We start from the raw sequence: 20,292 nt of genomic DNA on the forward strand, positions 1-20,292 counted from the left end.
TCTGCCTTTCCCCTCTTTGTGTTCTCTCTCTCTCTCTCAAAATAAATAAATAAACTTAAAAAAAATTTTTTTAATTGTTCAAAAAAAAAAAAATGAATGAACTAATGCTATATGCAACAACCCACATGAATCTCCAGAGAATTATGCTGTGTGAAGACAGCCAATCCCAAAGGTGAGATATGTATGTATATATATATATATATATATATATATATATACACACACACACACACACACATACATACATATATATGGAATATATATGGAATATATATACACATGTATGTATGTATATATATATGTATATATACATATATATTCCATTCATACAACATTCTTGAAGTGAGAAAATTACAGAAATAGAGAACAGATTAGTGGCTGTCAGGGGTGAAAGAGAGTGTGGGGTGGGAAAGAAGAGAGTATGGCTGTAAAAATGCAACGTGAGGAATCCGTTGTTTTGCACCGTGGCTGTATCAATGTGGATCTCCTGGTTGTGATACTGTACTATAATTTGCGAGCTGTTACCATTGGGAGTAACTGGTTAAAGGATACATGAGATCCCTAGGTATTATTTCTTACAACTGTGATGTAAAAAGTGTAACTAAAAAAAAAAAATGTTTACAATAAATAAATAAGTGGATGGATGGAAATTCTAATATTTTCTGCTCAGACCAAAGTGGGTCATCTTAAGGCACACCCAGTTTCAGAGATCACAGGCATATGCTGCTAGCTCCTACTGAGGTTTTGGGCCCCTCCAGCTCTTCTCTACATTCTCTTCAAGCTTTCTTTCTTAAATGGAAATTTGCTCATCTTACTTCCCATGATCACTAGTCTGACACATTGGGCCTTCATGATCTGGCTGTAGGTCTCTCCCCAATATATGTGCCCGGACACCAAACTACACATGACTTCCAACTGTACAAAACCCTGTCTGACTGAAATACCTGAGGACAGGCACAACGACTTCTATCTGCTTATCTGTTTTGTTTTGTTTTTTTGAGAGAGCTCATGAGCAGAATAGAGGCAGAGAAAGAGGGAGAGAGAGAATCTTAAGAGAGAATCTGCAACCCAGCATGGAGCCTGATGCTGGGTTCAATCTCAAAACCATGAGATGATGATCTGAGCCAAAATCAAGAGTTGGACACTTAGCCGACTGAGCCACCCATGTGCCCCTCTATCTGCTTTTTTTTTTAATCTTTATTTACATTTGAGAGAGAGAGAGACAGAGTGCAAGCGGGGGTGGAACAGAGAGAGAGAGGGAGACACAGAATCCAAAGCAGGCTCCGGGTCCTGAGCTGTCATCACAGAGCCCGACGTGGGGCTAGAACCCAGGAACCACGAGATCATGACCTGAGCCAAAGTCGGACACCCAACCAACTGAGCTACCCAGGCGCCCCTCTATCTACTTACCTTACCTCAAATATTTTAATTCTAATCAACTTATTTCTCTTTTTTTTTTTTTTTTTGAGTTTATTTTACTCACCATCTTGAGATCAAGAGTCACATGCTCTTCTGACTGAGCCAGCCAGGCAACCCTCGAACTTATTTTTTTCTTTTTTAAAGCTTTATTTATTTAAGTAATCTCTACACCCAACATGGGGCTCAAACTCATGACCCTGAGATCAAGAGTCACATTCTCTTTTGACTGAGCCAGCCAGGCGCCCCTAATTAATTTATTTCTAATGCTTATCAAATTCCCTAGCACAGACTAGGAGTGCAATAAATCTTGACTGAAATGTTTATTACTTTTTGCTTTGTTTATTGCTTCCTAAGAGGCACGGATTCTGTATTACCCTCAGAACACTAACCTGCAATCACTCCAGCCAGGTACACCAGCCCTACTCGGAGGCCTTTGTGGACCATTTCCAAGGGAATACCCAACATGAGCTGCATAACAAGATTCCCCAGGATGTGCTGAACTCTGTGGAGATAAACACATTATGAGTAACCCACATAGTTATTTCTTTGGGACATTAACAGAGTAGTTACAGACTTGCTTAACTCAAATTCCATTCTCTAATTTTTTTAGGTGACTTTTTAAAAATAAAATCTCAACACAGACCTTCAATATGTAAGATTAAAGGACATTTTAGAAGTATACATTTATAGGTTCTATTTTATAACAGTAACTGACAATGTCAAACAGAGAGTGATGAGGCTAGCTTAGGGAACATAAACTTGAATTTAGGTTTAGATGACAATTGCCATCTTATGTCAGCCCCAGCATCTGATTTTGTTTCAGTTGCATGGTATTGAGAAAATCCTAATTCACTCATATTGAGTTTAAATTTCAATAGTTTGTTTTGTTTTGTTTTTGTTTTTGTTTTTTTAAAGTAGGCTCCACACCCAAAATGGGGCTTGAAGTCACAACCTCAAGATCAAGAGTCACATGCTCTACAGACTGAGCCAGCCAGGCGCCCCAAATTTCAATAGGTTTTTAAACAACCAGTCTTGCAATCTTAGGCTATTCTTTAATAAAATAGAGATGGCAAGAGAAACCCCTATTCCCACTTCTACATTAAAAAGTCGAAAAACAAAGCTTACCAAAATGAAAAAGAAAGTTTACCCAGTAATATTAGCTAAATTTAGTATCTCCCATTACTACAGTTGGCCTAGAACATAACTGACTATACAGGTGGTTTTTATTATAGTTTTTAAATAGGTAAAAATATTTTTTAAAAAAATTCGTATTGTTTTGCTTGTCAAACTCCACAAGTATCTCTGGAGAATCTCTGAATGTATTTTGGTACATTCCCATATTACAGTAATCCTTAATTTAGTTGCTATGTAGCACAAGACTTTTTTTTTTTTAAAGAAGATTTCAGGTAAACCAAAAAGGTTAGGGGGCGCCTGGGTGGCTCAGTCAGTTAAGCATCTGACTTTGGATCAGGTCATGATCTCATGGTTCATGGGTTCGAGCCCCGCATCAGGCTCTGTGCTGACGGCTGGGAGCCTGGAGCCTGCTTTGGATTCTGTGTCTCCCTCTCTCTCTGCCCCTCCCCTGCTCACGCTCTGTCTCCCTCTGTCTCTCAAAAATAAATAAATGTAAAAAAAAAAAAAAAAAAGGTAAAAAACAAAATAGGTGTTGGATCTTCCACGAAGTGCAAGAGCTTTCATATTTGTTTTAGGGATTGTGTTTTTGGGTTATAATTTACTTAACAAATTACCCAGCAGGGGTTCTCAGGGCACACCCTGCAGAACAGATTACTTACCTTCATGGCCACATGTGCACCCAAACACAACTATCACTGTCCAAGTCATCTCCAAAGATATCCAAGAAGTAACATGTAACTCAGCACAAAATAGTCTAGCAAGGACAGTTACACTAGTCTTAAGGAGACCTCAGAAAGAGCATTTGGAAATACGTGCACTTTGTGAATTTGAGCAAAGTCACAGGAAGCCATCTCATCTTATCCTTTGGGAACAGCTTGAGGATAAAATGACCAACAGCAACCAAAAAAACCCAAAAACAAAAAACAAAGAATCACCCTCAGCATTCTTTCTGCGGCTCAATAGCAAGAGTAGAAGTGGCATAAAGATGAGATCCTGTCATATACTCGGAATAGAAATCCCAACTTTTCCCAGCCAAATTTTATCTACCCTTCCAGGTACAACTTGAATGCATGTCATCTGTGAGACCCTCCCCATCCCAATCTTTCCATCTTTCTGTTTATGTTACAGTAACTAATCCCATATCCATGCCATTACCACTTGTCTGCCTCCCGTAGTGATGCCAGGAGAGCTAATGTTGACTTTGCCAACCTCTCCTAGCTAGGGATAGCTGTGTCTCATGGTTCCGGCTAATGAGATGCAGGTAAGAGTGGCGCTGACGGGGGACTGGTAAGAGAGCTTCTTTCCTGACAAAAGGGATTGATGTCACCAGCACCTGGTACTACCTTTCCCCTTCCTGCTTTTAATACCAAGCTACAGCTGCCGACAGGCAACCATGAGAGAAAGGTCAAGGGAAAAGCAGAGATGCCAGCACAGAACCAAGAGTCTTGGCTTCATTAAACTGACGAAATAGCCACATACCTCTGGGCTACTTATACGGTAAAGAATTAACCTCCATTTGTTCGGGCCCCCGTTCGATTTTTGATTACTTCCATCCAAAAGCATTCCTAACTTATACAACCCCATATGTGACCTGTCCTACGCAGCCTTGAGAAGTCTTTCTGAGGGTCTTATTATGTATCAGGCACTGCAAAAATGACATTGTAACCGTTGTCTCATTTAATCACAGCAACGCTGTGAGGTTGGTACTTACTACCCCACTTCACAGATGTGGAAACTGAGGCAGCAAGATGTTAAGTAACTACCCTGTAATACTATGTGGCCTTGCATTACTGTTTAACTGACTGTCCCCCTCATAATAAAATTTAAATGTGGTACAGGAACCACATTTGTTCAGAACGTGGTAGATGGAAGACCAAACTGAAAGTATCCATAGAAACTGAGCCATTAGCAATTTTGTCCTTGACTTGTCAAGCCTCTGAGCCCTGTGTCCTGCCATGGATACCTATTTAGCCACTGGCCAGAGTCATCCTTCAAGGTCCAGGGCTGGGTAGGTCACATAGGTGAAGTTGGCCTCATCTGAAGCCCCAGGCGTTCAGTGGGGAGGGTGGGGGCCAGCAGCAAGCTGCTCACTGTCTGCAGTGGGTTCTGAGTCGTGGGTTCTGAGTGAGGTCATAAAAAGACTACTAGCGTAGAAGAAGCTATAAACGAAAACCAATGCCAATTGCTTGTATTATTCCAGATGGAATAAAACAGTACTATACACTCAGCAAAATGCTCGTGAATTAATTCTTTTTAAGTGTGTGGCAGGGTGGGTAGGGAGGGACTGATGATTCATGTCCTAAAGGGAACATTTTAACAACATCAAACAACATATGTGTGGGAACATACGTGTGGTTGAGTAATGATCGGGTCTCTTCTCATTACTGTTCCTATATAATTACCAGTATTAGGCAGCCATACGCAACACTAAGTACACTGGACTGGGGGTTAGCACCAATGGGTTGAGGTTCCAGCTCTGCCACGTGGCCACGTGACCTGGCGCGAGCAATACATCCCCTAAGCCTCAGACACGACGCAGCAGTAATAACACCTGCCTCCTAGGGTTCCTGTGAGGATCCGGCTAGATTATGGACATGTAAGTGTCTTATCAATAATAAAGCACCAACCAAATGTTGGGGGTGATGAGTACTCACAGTCAACCTCCTCCGTCAGCGACTTAATAGCATTCCTTACCCAGCATGCACCAGCATATAGGAGATAAACCTCCAGGCTTCCTCCCTCTTCTCAGGACTGTAGATAAAGGGACTCTCCAGGATGCCTGTGTCCAGGGTGATCCACTGTTTCTGAGGCTTCCACACAGCATAGTAAATAAACACTGCCAGCTGACCGGGAGGGGCAGACAGGAATGTTAACCACCTTCTGCAGAGAGTGGCCCCATTAAAGCCCACGGACACTACCTTGGTTCCAAATGATTAGCTCTCAAGGGGGCCATTCCGTAGCAAGTGCTCAAAAGATGACAGGAATTAAATTTCCCTGCTGCATATCTGCCCACGTAACCGTGGTCATAGCCTACTTCCTCCAGTGAGTAGGAGCGGCCCCACACCAAATATGAAGAAAATGCTTTCTGAGCCCCCTACCCCCCTTAAATACCCTCTGCCCTCATCTTTCCATTCCCATTTGGTCTCTCATTTACACGGTAATATTAAGTCACTGCTGGCTTCCAAAGAATAGGGAAAGGGAACAATAGTAACTTTCAGCCGAGAAGCCTAGCAAACACGACCTTAACCAAGTGATGAAGGTTCACGTCACCAGGGACGTCATGTGGAGGTCTCCTACTCCCTGATGTGATAGGATGAGAAAGGCACTTCACCTCTGCATGTTCCTCCCTAAAACCCGTAACTCCAGTCTAATCATGAGAAAAACATCAGACAAGCCTGCATTGGGGGATAATCTACAGAATACCTGGCCCATACTCAAGATTATCAGAGTCATGAAAACAAAGCCTGAGAAACTGTCACAGATTAGAGGACACTGGGGGAACATGACAACTGAATGTGATAACTCTGGGTTGCAGGATACAGAAGGGATAGAAAGAGGACATTAATGGAAAAGCTAGTAAAAATTGATATTAAGCGGTGCCTGAGTGGCTCAGCCAGTTAAGCGTCCAACTTAGACTCAAGTAATGATCTCATGGTTTGTGAGTTCAAACCCCGCATCCAGCTATCTGCTCTCAACGCAGAGCCTGCTTTGGATCCTCTGTCTCCCCTCTCTCTCTCTCTCTCCCCCTCTCTCTCTCTGCCCCTCCCCTGCTAACGTTCTCTCTCTCTCTCTCTCAAAAAATAAACATTAAAACAAGAAAGATTTAAAAATACATACATAGAGGGGCGCCTGGGTTGCTCAGTCGGTTGAGCGACTGACTTCGGCTCAGGTCATGATCTCACGGTTCGTGGGTTTGAGCCCCGCGTCAGGCTCTGTGCTGACAGCTTGGAGCTTGAAACCTGCTTTGGATTCTGTGTCTCCTTCTCTCTGACCCTTCCCCACTCACGCTCTGTCTCTCAAAAATAAATTAAAATGTTTAAAAAAAAATTTTTTAAATACATACATACATAAGAACTTTTATTTAAGGGGCACCTAGGTGGCTCAGTAGGTTGAACATCCAACTCTTAATTTCAGCTTAGGTCATGATACCAAGGTTGTGGACTTGAGCCCCACATCAGCATGGAGCCTACTTGAAATTCTCTCTCTCCCTCTGCCCATCTCCCCTGCTCGTGCTCTCTCTCTCTAAAATAAAAAAAATTAGGGGCACCTGGGTGGCTCAGTCGGTTAAGCATCCGACTTCGGCTCAGGTCACGATCTCATGGTTCGTGGGTTTGAGCCCTACATCAGGCTCTGTGCTGACAGCTCAGAGCCTGGAGCCTGTTTCAGATTCTGTGTCTCCCTCTCTCTCTGCCCCTCCCCCACTCGTGCTCTGTCTCCCTCTGTCTCAAAAATAAATAAATATTAAAAAAAATTAAAAAATAAATAAAATAAAATAATTAAAATTTAAAAAAAATAAAGCTTTTATTTTAAAAACTGATTTTGGAGCACTTGTGTGCCTCAGTCATTTGAGCGTCCAACTCTTGATTTCAGCTCAGGTCATGATCTTATGGTTGTGGGATCAAGTCCCATGCAGGGTGCTGCACCGACAGCTCGGGGCCTATTTGGGATTCTCCTCCTCTCTCACTGCCCCTCCTCCACTTGCTCCCTCTCTCTCTCTCTCTGTCTCTCTCTCACTGGCTCTCATTCTCAAAATAAATAAATTAACATTAAAAAAAAAAACACCCTGGGGCGCCTGGGTGGCGCAGTCGGTTGAGCGTCCGACTTCAGCCAGGTCACGATCTCGCGGTCCGTGAGTTCGAGCCCTGCGTCAGGCTCTGGGCTGATGGCTCGGAGCCTGGAGCCTGTTTCCGATTCTGTGTCTCCCTCTCTCTCTGCCCCTCCCCCGTTCATGCTCTGCCTCTCTCTGTCCCAAAAATAAATAAAAAACGTTGAAAAAAAAAAATTAAAAAAAAAAAAAAAAACACCCTGATCTTTCAGGGTGCCTGGCTGGTTCAGTCAGTAGAGTATGTGACTCTTGATCTCAGGGTTCTAAGTTCAAGCCCCATATTGGGTATAGAGATTACTTATAAATAAATAAATAAATAAATAAATAAATAAATAAATAAATAAACAAATAAATAATAAATAGTTTTAAAAAATACACTGATCTTTCTGTGAGAGACAAATACCCACAATGGTTGTACAGATTACTTGAAAATCAATCAACCAATCAATGATTTTTAAAAAAGAAACTGATCTTTCTGTGAGAGACAGATATCTTAGCACCCACTCTACGACCCTTGCTGGGAAAACTGCCCTTTCCACAGCACTGACTACAACAGTCATGTTTCGTATCACGTGACCTTATCCTATTATGCCCCAATTCCCCCAGACCCCCAGCACTCACACACCTGATTGGACCATGGGCAGGCCAGCCAATCCATAGGCTGGAAGGATAACCTGATAGAGTGTGCCAGGAGTGTTTACTCATTACCCTTTTCTTTATCTGAACCATAAGAGGTTAGCTCCCTATGATGGTTCATTTTATGTGTCAATTTGGCTAGACCATGATACCCAGATATTTGGTCAAAATCATTCTGGATGTTTCTGTGAAGATATTTTTTAGATGAGATCAATGTTAAAATCAATAGACTGAGTAAAGCAGATTACCCTCCATAACATGGTGTCTCAACAAATCAGTTTAAAGCCTTAATAGAACAGACTGACCTCCTCTGAGGGAAAGGGAATTCTGCCTTTGAGGGAAAGTATGACTGCCTTTGAACTACAACTACAACTCTTATCCCCCTAGATCTCCAGCCTGCTGGCCTACCCTCGATTTTGAATTTGCCAAGCTTCCACAATTACATGAGCCAATTCCTTAAAATCAATCAATTTCTCTCTCCTTATCTATGTAGAGATGGATGGATGGATGGAAAATGTGTGTGTGTTTGTGTGTGTACACACCCGATTACTTCTATTTCTCTAAAGAACCCTGACTAATACCATTCTTGATAAGGAAGTGGAGACATCAGTGGGAATGATCAGAGACTTCCTAATGTCCCTGAAGTCACACCCCACACACATGCATCTTCTGCCAATTTCTTTTTTTTTTTTTTTTAACGTTTATTCATTTTTGAGACAGAGAGAGAGACAGAGCATGAATGGGGAAGGTCAGAGAGAGAGGGAGACACAGAATCTGAAACAGGCTTCAGGCTCTGAGCTGTCAGCACAGAGCCCGACGCGGAGCTCGAACTCACGGACCGCGAGATCATGACCTGAGCCGAAGTTGGACGCCCAACCGACTGAGCCACCCAGGCACCCCTTCTGCCAATTTCTTTATGAGACATCATGGTGTAGGAGAAAAAGGTAGGTAAGATGAGGCTCAGGAAAAGCCCAGTGCTGGCCCAGTCATACATATGTGACCTTGGGCAATTCATTCCACCTCTCTGAGCCTTGTACTCTTTTCTGGAAAATAAAAGGGCTTACTTGATCAGAGTCTGAAAACACACTACATGCTACCACAGTAGACATCATTAGAGGATTCCATTCTTTTTTTCCCTACTGAAATGTGGCGGCAGCCTATAGTCTATAGAAGCAATCAGTTCATGAGATCAAACCAATCTGTGACCCCAAGATTATTTGGTTTCTAAAGGCCCAACATCTAAAATGAAATGAAGCCACAGAAATAGTAGTCACAGCTGGGAAGGGGACTTGCTTGAAAAATAAAACTCACCCTTGGCTGAAAGTGACTGGGAACACAGGAAAGACCTAAGGAGACTTCAGAGAGGGTGAAGTTGAGTTCCGCGTGGGCTGTGCCTGCCACCACCAAGCTCTCTTCTCTTCTCTAGATGTGATCGAAGCCCCCGTGTGTTTGCAACTCCCCAGGGGTACTTACACTAGTGCCCACCACCCAACTCACTCACCTCAGCAATGCTGATGGAGATGATGAACACAGGGGGTGGGAGGCAGTTAGCTCTCTCCAAGTATGTTCTTCGAACCTTTTCAGGAAGCATCCATTTTGAGACAACCCTGTGGACCTTTTTATTCTTGAAGGGATCTTTACCTCCCCCATCCTCTCGCATTTCCTTCTCTTCTTCCAGCTCTCCTTTCATGTCTCCATCCAAATTCAGAGTCACATCCTCTATCTCCAAATCGCGATCAGCAGCCATTGTCCTGGGTCTTCCCTCCACCTAAAAGGGACATGAATGTCAAGGAAAAACAGATGACTCTATAGTCCTTGGGCCACAGATCTTTCCTGGGCTGTCTGGTACAACCACTGGTTTGTTTCCTCGGCCTTTCCTGGATATTAATAGAAGGCAGTTGAAGATCTGGTGCCCACATACTCACAATATCCATATCCTCATCCCTAGCATGTAATTGTGACAAAGCAATAGGGTCTCCCCAAATGAGGGAGAGGGCTCCCCGGGGTCACTTCTATCGCCACCACCCAAAGAATGGACTAGAGCCTTGGAATAGAAACCCTACCTTGTATGTCCCTTCCTTCCCCTCTGCCACTGACCTTCAAGTCAACCATCAGCGTAAGAGATGCCTTGGCCATGAAGTGATGCATCTCAGAGCCCAAACCATGCACACCGCATAACTGAACCCAGTCTCGTCCAGCTAAAGTGAATGGTCTCCTTTCCCATTTTAGTTTCATCTCGCTTCTACTCCCAGGCCAAACACAGGTCTCAGATTTCTGACTCAGAATCAAAAATAGTTTACCGAGCATCTACTGTGTATCAGGCACTATGCTGGAGCCTTTCACATCTATTGACTCATTGGACTTCCACAATAACCCCAGGAGGTGGGGATTTGTAGTCCCATTTATGGATAAAAAACTGAGCTGCCCATTCTGCTCCCCAAAAAAGAATCAAACCTACATCTTACCAGCTCTCTTCCTAAACCAGCACTGCCCATTCGGTAGCACACTCGAGTTAGGAAGGCCATTCCTTGCTGGTCCTCCAGGCACAAGGTCAATACCCTTGCTGAAACACATCTCCCCAACGATGCTCTGACATCCAAAGCTCTTGGCTGAGTTCTTCCTAATTTCCACATCAGGTATTCCCTTGAATTCAATCCTCAACATTCAATTATTCAAGTATTTATTCAGTAAACATCTATGGAACACCTACTAGGTATCAGGCCACCACCCCTAGTCCAAAGGGTTGACAATGTAATGGAGGAAACAGAGGTCAATAAAAATCATACAAATAATTGTCTCATTACACTGTGATAGGGGACACCAAGCAGGTGTATAAGATACCAAGGCAGCATGTCTGTAACAGAGACGGCTGATCCACATACTTTCTTATCCCTATGCCATGTACTGTCCTTTCCCTGTTGGTCTGGTTCTGTTATTTTTTTTTTAATGTTTATTTATTTATTTATTTATTTAGAGAGAGAGAGAGAGAGAGAGCACAAGCAGAGGGAGGGCAGAGAGGGAGGGAGAGAGAGAATCCCAAGCAGGCTCCACACTGTCAGCTCAGAGCCCAATGCGGGACTTGAACTCACAAAACGTGAGATCGTGACCTGTGCCGAAAACAGGAGTTGGGCACTTAACCAACTGAGCCACCCTGGTTAACCAGGCACTCCTAGTTCTGTTATTTTTTACTCCTGGTTAAACTACTTAAATCATTCAAATATTTCTGTGGTCAAAAGTGGGGGGAAGGGCTGGAATAGTGAGGGAAAAAAATGTTGCAAAATAGTTGTAGAGTACAATCCAATTTTTGTAAAAAGTAACATACTGTTAAGACACAGAACAGATGAACAGGAGGGAAGGGAAGCAAAAATAATATAAAAACAGGGAGGGAGACAAAACATAAGAAACTCTTTAAAAATAGAGAACAAACAGAGGGTTACTGGAAGGGTTGTGGGAGGGGGGATAGGCTAAATGGGGAAGGGGCATTAAGGAATCTACTCCTGAAATCATTATTGCACTATATGCTAACTTGGATGTAAATTAAAAAGTAATAATAAAATAAAGTAACAAAAATAAATAAATAAAGTCAACCTCACACACACAAAAAAAGTAACATACTGATACACAGGAAGAAATCTGGAAAATTAACCATGATTATATCTGCATGGTGGGTGGGATTTCACGAGATTTTTGCCTCCTGTGCAGGGGTGGGTCCAGATTTTGCGGAGCCTAAAGTGTAAACAATTTGGGCGGTTTTCCTTGGAAAAAATAATATAAAATTAAAGTTACAAAATATAAAAATTGCAAAAGTAGATACTGGCCTTTGCAGGAGCCCATGCAAATGAAAGAGACCTGAAGTTTATTAGCTTCAGAGGCAGCCTCTGTTTATATTTGATTTTTAAAGGTTTTATTACTATTTTAATTAAAAAACAAAAAACAAATTAAGGTGTGCCTGGGTGGCTCTGCCAGTTAAGCGTCCAACCAGCTCAAGTCACGATCTCACAGTTCATGAGTTCCAGTCCTGCATCAGGCTCTGTGCTGGCAGTGTGGAGCCTCCTTGGGATTCTCGCTCTCTCCTCTCTGCCCTTCCCCTACTCAAGCTTTCTCTATGTTTCAAAATAAATAAATAAATAACTTTTAAAAATAATAATAATAATAAATTAGAAAAGAAATAAATAAAGCCATATCTATGACACCTTGAGTTGATCCTAAAGTCTCAACTACTGTACTATTTCTCCCCTCCCCTTTGTGGCCTAATATCTTGAAGGAGGAGTCTGTACCCCTAACCAGATGGTCATCTGCATCCTCCATTGGAACTGATCTCCTGAGTTACACCCTTCAAACAAATCCACTTCAAGGGCACCTGGGTGGCTCAGTTGGTTAAACGCCCAACTTCGGCTCAGGTCATGATCTCAGGGTTCATAAGTTTGAGCCCTGAATCGGGCTCTGTGCTGACAGCTCAGAGCCCAGATGGAGCCTGCTTCAGATTCTAGGTCTCCCTCTCTCTCTCTCTCTGCCCCTGCCCCACTCGCATTCTGTCTGTCTGTCTCTCTCTCTAATTTATTAAATTTAATAAATTTTAAACATTTACTAATGTTTAAAATAAATAAACATTAAAAAAAAGTTAATTAAAAAAATCCACTTAAGGAGTGATGTGAGTCCCAATCACGCAGGCAGAGCACCGCTGGCATTTCAAAGCACATACCCACGCAAAATCTCACATACTCCTCAGAATAAGCTGAAGTAAAAAGAAGGCAAGGGTTGTGTTCCCAATTCTCCTCATCTTCAACCTTCCTAACAGACCTTCTTTCATTCATCTCTCATCTCAACCATATTTTATTCACTGACTTCCTTCTCCCGCCCCCAAGCCACAGGCATCCCCTCTGCGTGCTTCAACAACACTCTTGTCCTGCAATTGGACTTCTCTAACTCGGTGAAGAGGAGCTAGTGGCAAGGTCACTAGAGGACAGGAACACAGGCTTTGACACTAGACAGACTGGGGAATGGCTCCGTCTTATTTTTCTTTGCAACCTCAGGCAATGGCCGCAGGCCTGGTACCATAAACCCTAGCATGGTGGTTGCAAGGGCATGGGGGGAAGGGAGAAAATGGGGAGTTGTCTGATTTAATGGGTGCAAAGTTTCAGTGTAGGAAGATAAAGTTCTGGAGATGGATGGTGTTAAGAGTTTCACAACAATGTAAAAGTACTTAATGCCAATGAACTGTATACTTAAAAATGGCTAAAATGGTAAATTTTAAGTTATGTATGTTCTACCCACCACCCCCAACACACACACACACACACACACACACTAAACAATAATGCAAAACTTTCAAGGTCATTGCAAAGATTAGATACAGTGTATCACCCATATGTGCTTCATCAATGAGATATATATATATATATATATATATATATACACACACACACACACGTATATATATATATATATATATTTTTTTTTTTTTTTTTTAAATATGACCCACGGAGCCAGATGACTGGGATTAAAACACAGCTCTACTACATTATCAACTGTAAACTTAGGTAAATCACTTAAATTCTCTGAGCCTCAGATTACATTTTTTTAAATTGTGGTAATATACACGTAACATAAAAATTTATCACTTTAGGGGCGCCTGGATGACTCAGTTGTTTGGGCATCCAGCTCTTGATTTCAGCTCAGGTCATGATGTCATGGGTTTGCGAGTTCAAGCCCTGCATTGGGTTCCGTGCTGACAGTGCAAGCCTGCTTGGAATTCTCTCTGTCCCTCCCCAACTCGCTCTCTCTCTCTCTCAATCTCTCTCAAAATAAACAAGTAAACTTAAAAAAAATTACCACTTTAACCATTTTAAAGTATACAATTCAGTGTCATTAAGTACATTTACGATGTTATGTAACCATCACCACTATCTAGTTCAGGAACTTTTTCATTACCCCAGACAAAAACTCCAAACCCATTAAGCAATCTCTCCATTGCCATCTCTCTCCAGCCCATGGCAACCACTTTTCTGTCTCTATGGATTTACTTATCTGGGGGACTTCATGAAAATGGAATCATACAATATGTGGCCTTTTGAATCTGGCTTCTCTTAGAAGAAAGTCTTCAAGGTTCATTCCTTTTTTTTTTTTTTTTTTTTAAATAGGTACCACACCCAATGTGGGGCTTGAACTCACAACCGAGATCAAGAGTCATAGGCGGAGATGATGGGTTAAATAGGTGATGGGTATCAAGGACGGCACTTGTTGTGATGAGCACTGGGTGTTGTATTTAAGTGATGAATCACTAAATTCTACACCTGAAACTAATATTACACTGCACATTAACTAACTGGAATTTAATAAATTTGAAGAAGGAAAAAAAAGAGTCACATGCTCCACCTACTGAGCCAGCCAGGTGCCCCAGGACTTCATTCCTTTAGTATAGTAATTAATTAAGTACAGTAATAATAAGTATAATTAATATAAGTATATAACTAAGTATAATAATTAATATAGTAATTCTATATTTAACTTATTGGGAAACTCTCAGATTCCATTTTAAAGTGGGGATAATGATAGAACTTACCTTGTAGCATTGTTGGAAAGATTGTTGGAGGTAATGGGGGCTCCTGAGTCAGTTAAGCCTCAACTCTTGATTTTGGCTCAAGTGTTTGGCTCAAGTCATGATCTCACTCATTTTCCCTCTCTCTCTCTCTCTCTCTCTCTCTCTCTCAAATAAATAAATAAATAAATAGACAAGCATTTTGAAAAATCCTAAGAAAAGATTATTTGAGGTAATGCATGTAAAGCACTTAGAATAGTATCTGGCACATGGGAAACACTCCATAATTTTATTATTAGCTATGGACGGATGAGTGGGTGGATGGATGGATGGATGGATGGTTGGCTGGCTGGAAAGATGAAAGGGATGGGCTGAGTCTAGGGCCTATTTTCATACTGCAAGTTACTGGAAATCAACTCATACTGCAAATTACTGGAAATCAACTCATACTGAATTTATTCTTAAAAATACTTCATTAGGCAGTTTCCACATTACAATAGGTTATATTCAGAAAATTTAGGGAAGAAGAGAATTCCCCTTCCATGTGACTTTTCCCCCAGCAACTTTTCTGAAAAGAAAGTCTTCCTCCCTCCCCTACATCTTCCACCTTCCCACTCACCCGGCCTCCCAGGGACAGACACTAAGTCTGGAGACCTAATTATTGCATTAATTTTCCTTGAATGCTGTTGACTATTTCCAGTTTTGTGACTTCTCACGATTGGCAAAACACAGTGTGGGTTGGAGACTCACAGTGTTTAACTGCAAATATTAAAGCATTTAAAAAATTTTTTAATGTTTATTTTTGAGAGACAGAGACAGAGTGCAAGCAGGGGAGGGGCAGAAGAGAGAGGGAGACACAGAATCCGAAGCAGGCTCCAGGCTCCGAGCTGTCAGCACAGAGCCTGACGCAGGCCTCAAACTCACAAACTGTGAGATCATACCTGAACTGAAGTCGGACATTCAACCGATTGAGCCACCCAGGCGTCCCTAAAGTATTTTAAAAATAAGTTCAACTAGTGATGATTAACATTGTGTTAATAAGCTCTACTGTAAATTGAAATACCATACACGATCACTTTATGAGGAAATAAAATTCTACAATGTTAATATAACTTGATAGCTATAAAAGGAACTAGAAAACTAAGGCTTACATTTCCTCAAAATCTTCTCTTTTCTCCAGACTTCAAACTTTCCAGAAATTTTACAAAGTCAAGCCCACCACTTTAGGTATTTTAATGAAATGTATTTCCTGTGCTGCAAAGATATCTGCCCCATTCGGTTTAGGCAAGACTCACTGTGGCTGTGCTTTCTTCCTTGGCAGGGAGAGTAGACAGATCTGACATGTAGTTCTAGCTACATCAGCCTCTTGCAACAGATGAAAACGTTGGTGGCCACTGCAGGGTTTGGGGTTTACCTCTCTTCTCAATGACGGTCACACTCTGACTTCCCTCCCCGTCTGTGTGCCCTGTTGCTTGGAGACAGGGGCCTCTCCCTGATTCATCCATCTCTCCAACATCTGCTTCTCAATACTTCCAGTCTCTGACATTCCCTGTCCCTCCCACTCCTGTTTATCTTCTGCTCCCACACCTGAATTTCTGAGCACAGCTCACCACCCTGGAAACATTAGTAATCAAACAATGAAAAGACTATCCATACTTTTGGGGCTGTGGGAAACAGGTGCAGCCTTTTGGGAAGGCAACTGGGCAGTAATTGCCCAAAATAGAAAAGCATATAACTTTCAACAGAACCACCCTCCTCCTAGAAATCTATCCTGCAAATGTACCTGAGCAAGTATACAAAGCTATATTTCAAAGATGTTCAGTGCAGAACTATTTACAGCAGTGAAAAATCACAAAGAACTAGAATGTACTTCAGTTGGGTTGTTGCATTTCCTGCCTGTTCCAATCCTTAGGTAGTTAGTTCTTCCTTACACTGTGCTGAAATCTGCTCACCAGCACATTTGCTCCCGGGTCCAATGTTTTCCTCCCTAGGCTAATCTAAGGTTATGGCGTTAATTTTGTCCCTACGTGGGCGTGGCCTGGATATTCCATGGGCTCTACAGGTCAAAGTTGGGGTAGGGTCTCTGGAAGCATACTTTAGATTACCGGAATTTTTGGAGGCCCAATTAAATAAAGCAGGAGTCTCAAAACAAGTCAGCAATGAATACAACACATCATAGTCTTAAAGAGATATAAATGCATCTGCAGCTATCAAATTATTCACTTTGTCACTCTCATCACAGTGTGATATATTGAGAGGCCTTATTTACTGCACTGATTGTGTTTCTTACTAAGCAAAAATCATCCAGGTGTCTTGAGCTTTCTTTAATGTTGGCTTGATGTTGTGCCTCACCTCCTTCCTTTTATCTTTAGCAGGTGGCTGTCAACTCTGTTGAAATCTCTCTCTCTCTCTCTCCTTCTCCGCCCCACCCCCCCACCCAGATCAAAATCAGGTGGCGCTGCTGTGAAAAGTCCTCATCCTACCAGTATGGAACAACGAAGGTGGACTGTTAAAAAGAATGCTGGAGGAGTAGGAAGGACTCATGTTCTTCAAGTTAAAATGAAGATATTCCCCCTGTGCATCAAAGACTTTCTCTTCATGGTTGCCAAGTATTCCTTTTTTTAAAGTTGGCTCCATGCCCCATGTGGCCCTCAAACTCACAACCCTGAGATCAAGAGTCAACTGCTCTACCAACTGAGCCAGCCAGGTACCCCAGCAAGGATTCTCAAGGAAAGGAAAAGTGGGGAGGCTCAACCGGCTAAGCATCTGACTCTTGGTTTCCGCTCAGGTCATGATCTCACAGTTTGAGTTTGAGCCCTGCATCGGACTTCACACTGTCAGTGCAGAGCCTACTTGGTATTCTCTCTCTCTCTCCCTCCCTCTCTGCCCTGCCCCTCCCCTCCCCCCGCCTCTCTCTCATTCTCTCAAAATAAATAAATAAATAAACTTAAAAAAGAAATTAGAGGAAAACTGGAAAGAACTTCCTTACATCCTGTCTTTGTGTGGAATAAGCATTGCTCATGATATGAATCATGGAGCCATTGTGTTGGCCAAGGATTGGAAAGGGTGGGGCAATGCTCATTTACCCAGAACACTCTTCTGCCTTAAAAAAAAAAAAAAAAAAAAGTAGAGGGCGCCTGGGTGGCTCAGTGGATTAAGCGTCCAACTTTGGCTCAGGTCATGATCTAGCATGATCTAGCGGTTTGTGAGTTTGAGCCTCACATCAGGCTCTGTGCTGACAGCTCAGAGCCTGGAGCCTGCTTCAGATTCTGTGTCTCCAGCTCTCTGCCCCTCCCCCACTCACGCTCTGTCTCTCTTTTCTCTCAAAAATAAATAAACATGAAAAAAAAATTTTTTTAATGTAGAGAGAGATTTCCATAAGGAGATTTACACAGGAGACCCTTGACAATGGCAAGAGATTTTTCCAAAGACCTTTCAAGAGCTGGGGTACCTGGGTGGCTCAGTGGGTTAGGTGTCTGACTTTGGCTCAGGTCATGATCTTGCCGTTCACGAGTTCGAGCCCCGCATCAGGCTCTGTGCTGACAGCTCGAAGCCTGGAGCCTGCTTCAGATTCTGTGTCTCCCTCCCTCTCTGCCCCTCTCCCGTTCACACTCTGTCTCTGTCTCTCAAAAAATGAATAAACATTAAAAAAAATTTTTTTAAAGACCTTTCAAGAGCCTTAGTAAACCATATAGTATCTCCCAAAATTGTGTTAAAATTATGGCCAGAAAATTCTAAGTGATTGCATTTCAGACCCTAAAGAATTCTATAATTGCAGGTGTAAGGTTATTTATAAAGTTTGTTATGTGAGAAATATCAATTAACTATGTTCAACACTCTGCACCCAAGGTCCCAAAGAAGAAAAGAAAATAGAACCTTGGTTCATTAATTATGCCTCTTTCGTCTTTATGTAAACTTTAACCTCTCTCTTGAAGACCAGTTTCTTCACCGGCTGAAGCACTCATTAAAACAACTTGCCAAAGCACTTTTCCTTGTATCTATGTTACGCACATCATACATCTCTTGGTGTCAGGGATCCTAGACACCACTGAACCTGACATTCCATGCCAATGTACCCAAGACTTCTACCTGTGGCAAAACATAAAAAATAAAAGTCACTTTCTCAAACCTCTTCACTTTCTTCTCATTTCTATTTCCGGCACTACCAAGTGATTTATTTTTAGGAGTCTTTTCTACTCCAACAAGAAACCAAGACTTTAGTTACTACATGCAGGTTACATAAAGGCTGTAACTAGTAGAGAAGAGTGAAGTCATGTGAGATGTCAAAGTGGAATGATGGGCCTGGCTCACTAACTAAATGACTAGCAAAATCATTCAGTTCACATTCATTCACAACGGGCCTTTGAGGGTAGCTAATGAAATACGAAAACTGTTAAGTGTTGAATCTGCACATGTCAGGGACTCCCAGTACATTCTTTTGATAATGCTTATATAATGGTCATTTGTCAGGGTTCTTGGAGAATTCCCAATCTCATGAATCCCGCTGGGCAGCAGGGACCACTTCCCACTACAGAAGGTAAAAATTCCCAATCCTAACTGTTCCAGGTCCCTAGGCAACTGGGGCTCAGGTATGTAACTTGGGCTTGACCCATTAGCTGCATTTGCTTAGGATTTTTGAGGCTGGAGCTTCAAGACTGGTTAAGTTCTTTCCAGTGGTGACGATAAAGCAGTGGCAACAGTGCCCACTGTCCAGCCTCGCCATTGGGTCAGTTTGACATCCAGCATCCAAGGCCAGCTGTATCTTGGATACAGGCTGCAGCAATGAACATAGAGCTGCAGAAGCAATAGGGCCATTTTCACCTACCTGGCTCTGTGATGATTTTGGTGTAGTTCTCTCCCACAGGGAGTCAAGATGGAAATAGGCACCCAGGAAAGGAAAGGGATTTGCCTCTCTGAAAACCCAGAGGACTAAGTCAGGCTCACCTTCCCTTCTTCATCTCACCCAGGAGAGCACAGGCACAGCCACCCGCCTTAGGACAACTCTTAGGTCTCCCTTTGTCTCGGCTTATTTCCCAAACCTGGTTTCTGCAGCCTTCCAGTGATTTTGTAACCTACCTGTGATACTGTGAAATACTAAAAAACAAATATTTTCCCACCCAGTTCCTGGCACAGAGCTCCTAAAACCTCTGGAATTTCCTGAGTGACAGGGGTGGGAGGAGCATCTTCTATTATTCATAATAAGCCCCTTTCAACCACACCTGAGTTTATGCTAATGAAGTGACTCTTGGAGGATAGGGCTGGTTGCCTAAGGAAATGACCACGGGATTAGAGGTTAGAGGGTTGGAACTTGCAGGCCCACCTCTGGGAATGGAAGAAGGGCTAGAGATGGAGCTTCATCACCAACAATCAATAACCAATCATGCCTATGTAATGGAACCTCCATAAAAACTCTAAGCAAAAGGTTCATAGAGCTTCCAGGTTGGTAACCACAGTGAGGCGCTGGGAGAACAAAACACCCAGAGAGGGCATGGAAGTTCTACATCCTTTCCTGTATACCCTGCTCTATGCATCTCTTTCATTTGGTTGCTCTTGACTTGTATCCTTTATGATAAGCCAGTACTAATAAGTAAAGCCCTCTCCTAAGTTCTGTGAGCTGTTCTAGCAAATTATTAAGCCCAAGGAAGTGGGGCGGGGGGAAGGGTCACAGAAACCCCAAATTACAGCCAGTTGATCAAAAGTACTGGAAGTCCAGACTTGCAACTGGGGTTTGAAGTGGGGA

The 20,292-nt window shown here is 42.5% G+C and overlaps 1 protein-coding gene across 2 annotated transcripts in view; it reads right to left on the minus strand.

Annotated features, from left to right (window-relative positions):
- RHBDL2 (rhomboid like 2) overlaps positions 1-20,292 on the minus strand; it is a 52,623-nt gene that overhangs the window by 19,777 nt on the left and 12,554 nt on the right. Inside the window, exons 1-4 of one of the 2 annotated variants that reach the window (XM_042997371.1) lie at positions 18,429-18,499; positions 9,516-9,782; positions 5,248-5,396; positions 1,809-1,921 (exon numbers count right to left, since the gene is read on the minus strand). In XM_042997371.1, the coding sequence (XP_042853305.1) occupies positions 1,809-1,921; positions 5,248-5,396; positions 9,516-9,761 (508 nt within the window). In that variant the 5' untranslated portion in view covers positions 9,762-9,782; positions 18,429-18,499. Of the gene's footprint in view, positions 1-1,808; positions 1,922-5,247; positions 5,397-9,515; positions 9,783-18,428; positions 18,500-20,292 lie in introns of those variants that run through there. The other variant, XM_042997369.1, reaches the window with a different exon arrangement.

This window comes from Panthera tigris, chromosome C1, assembly GCF_018350195.1.
Source record: "Panthera tigris isolate Pti1 chromosome C1, P.tigris_Pti1_mat1.1, whole genome shotgun sequence".
Lineage (NCBI taxonomy): Eukaryota > Metazoa > Chordata > Mammalia > Carnivora > Felidae > Panthera > Panthera tigris.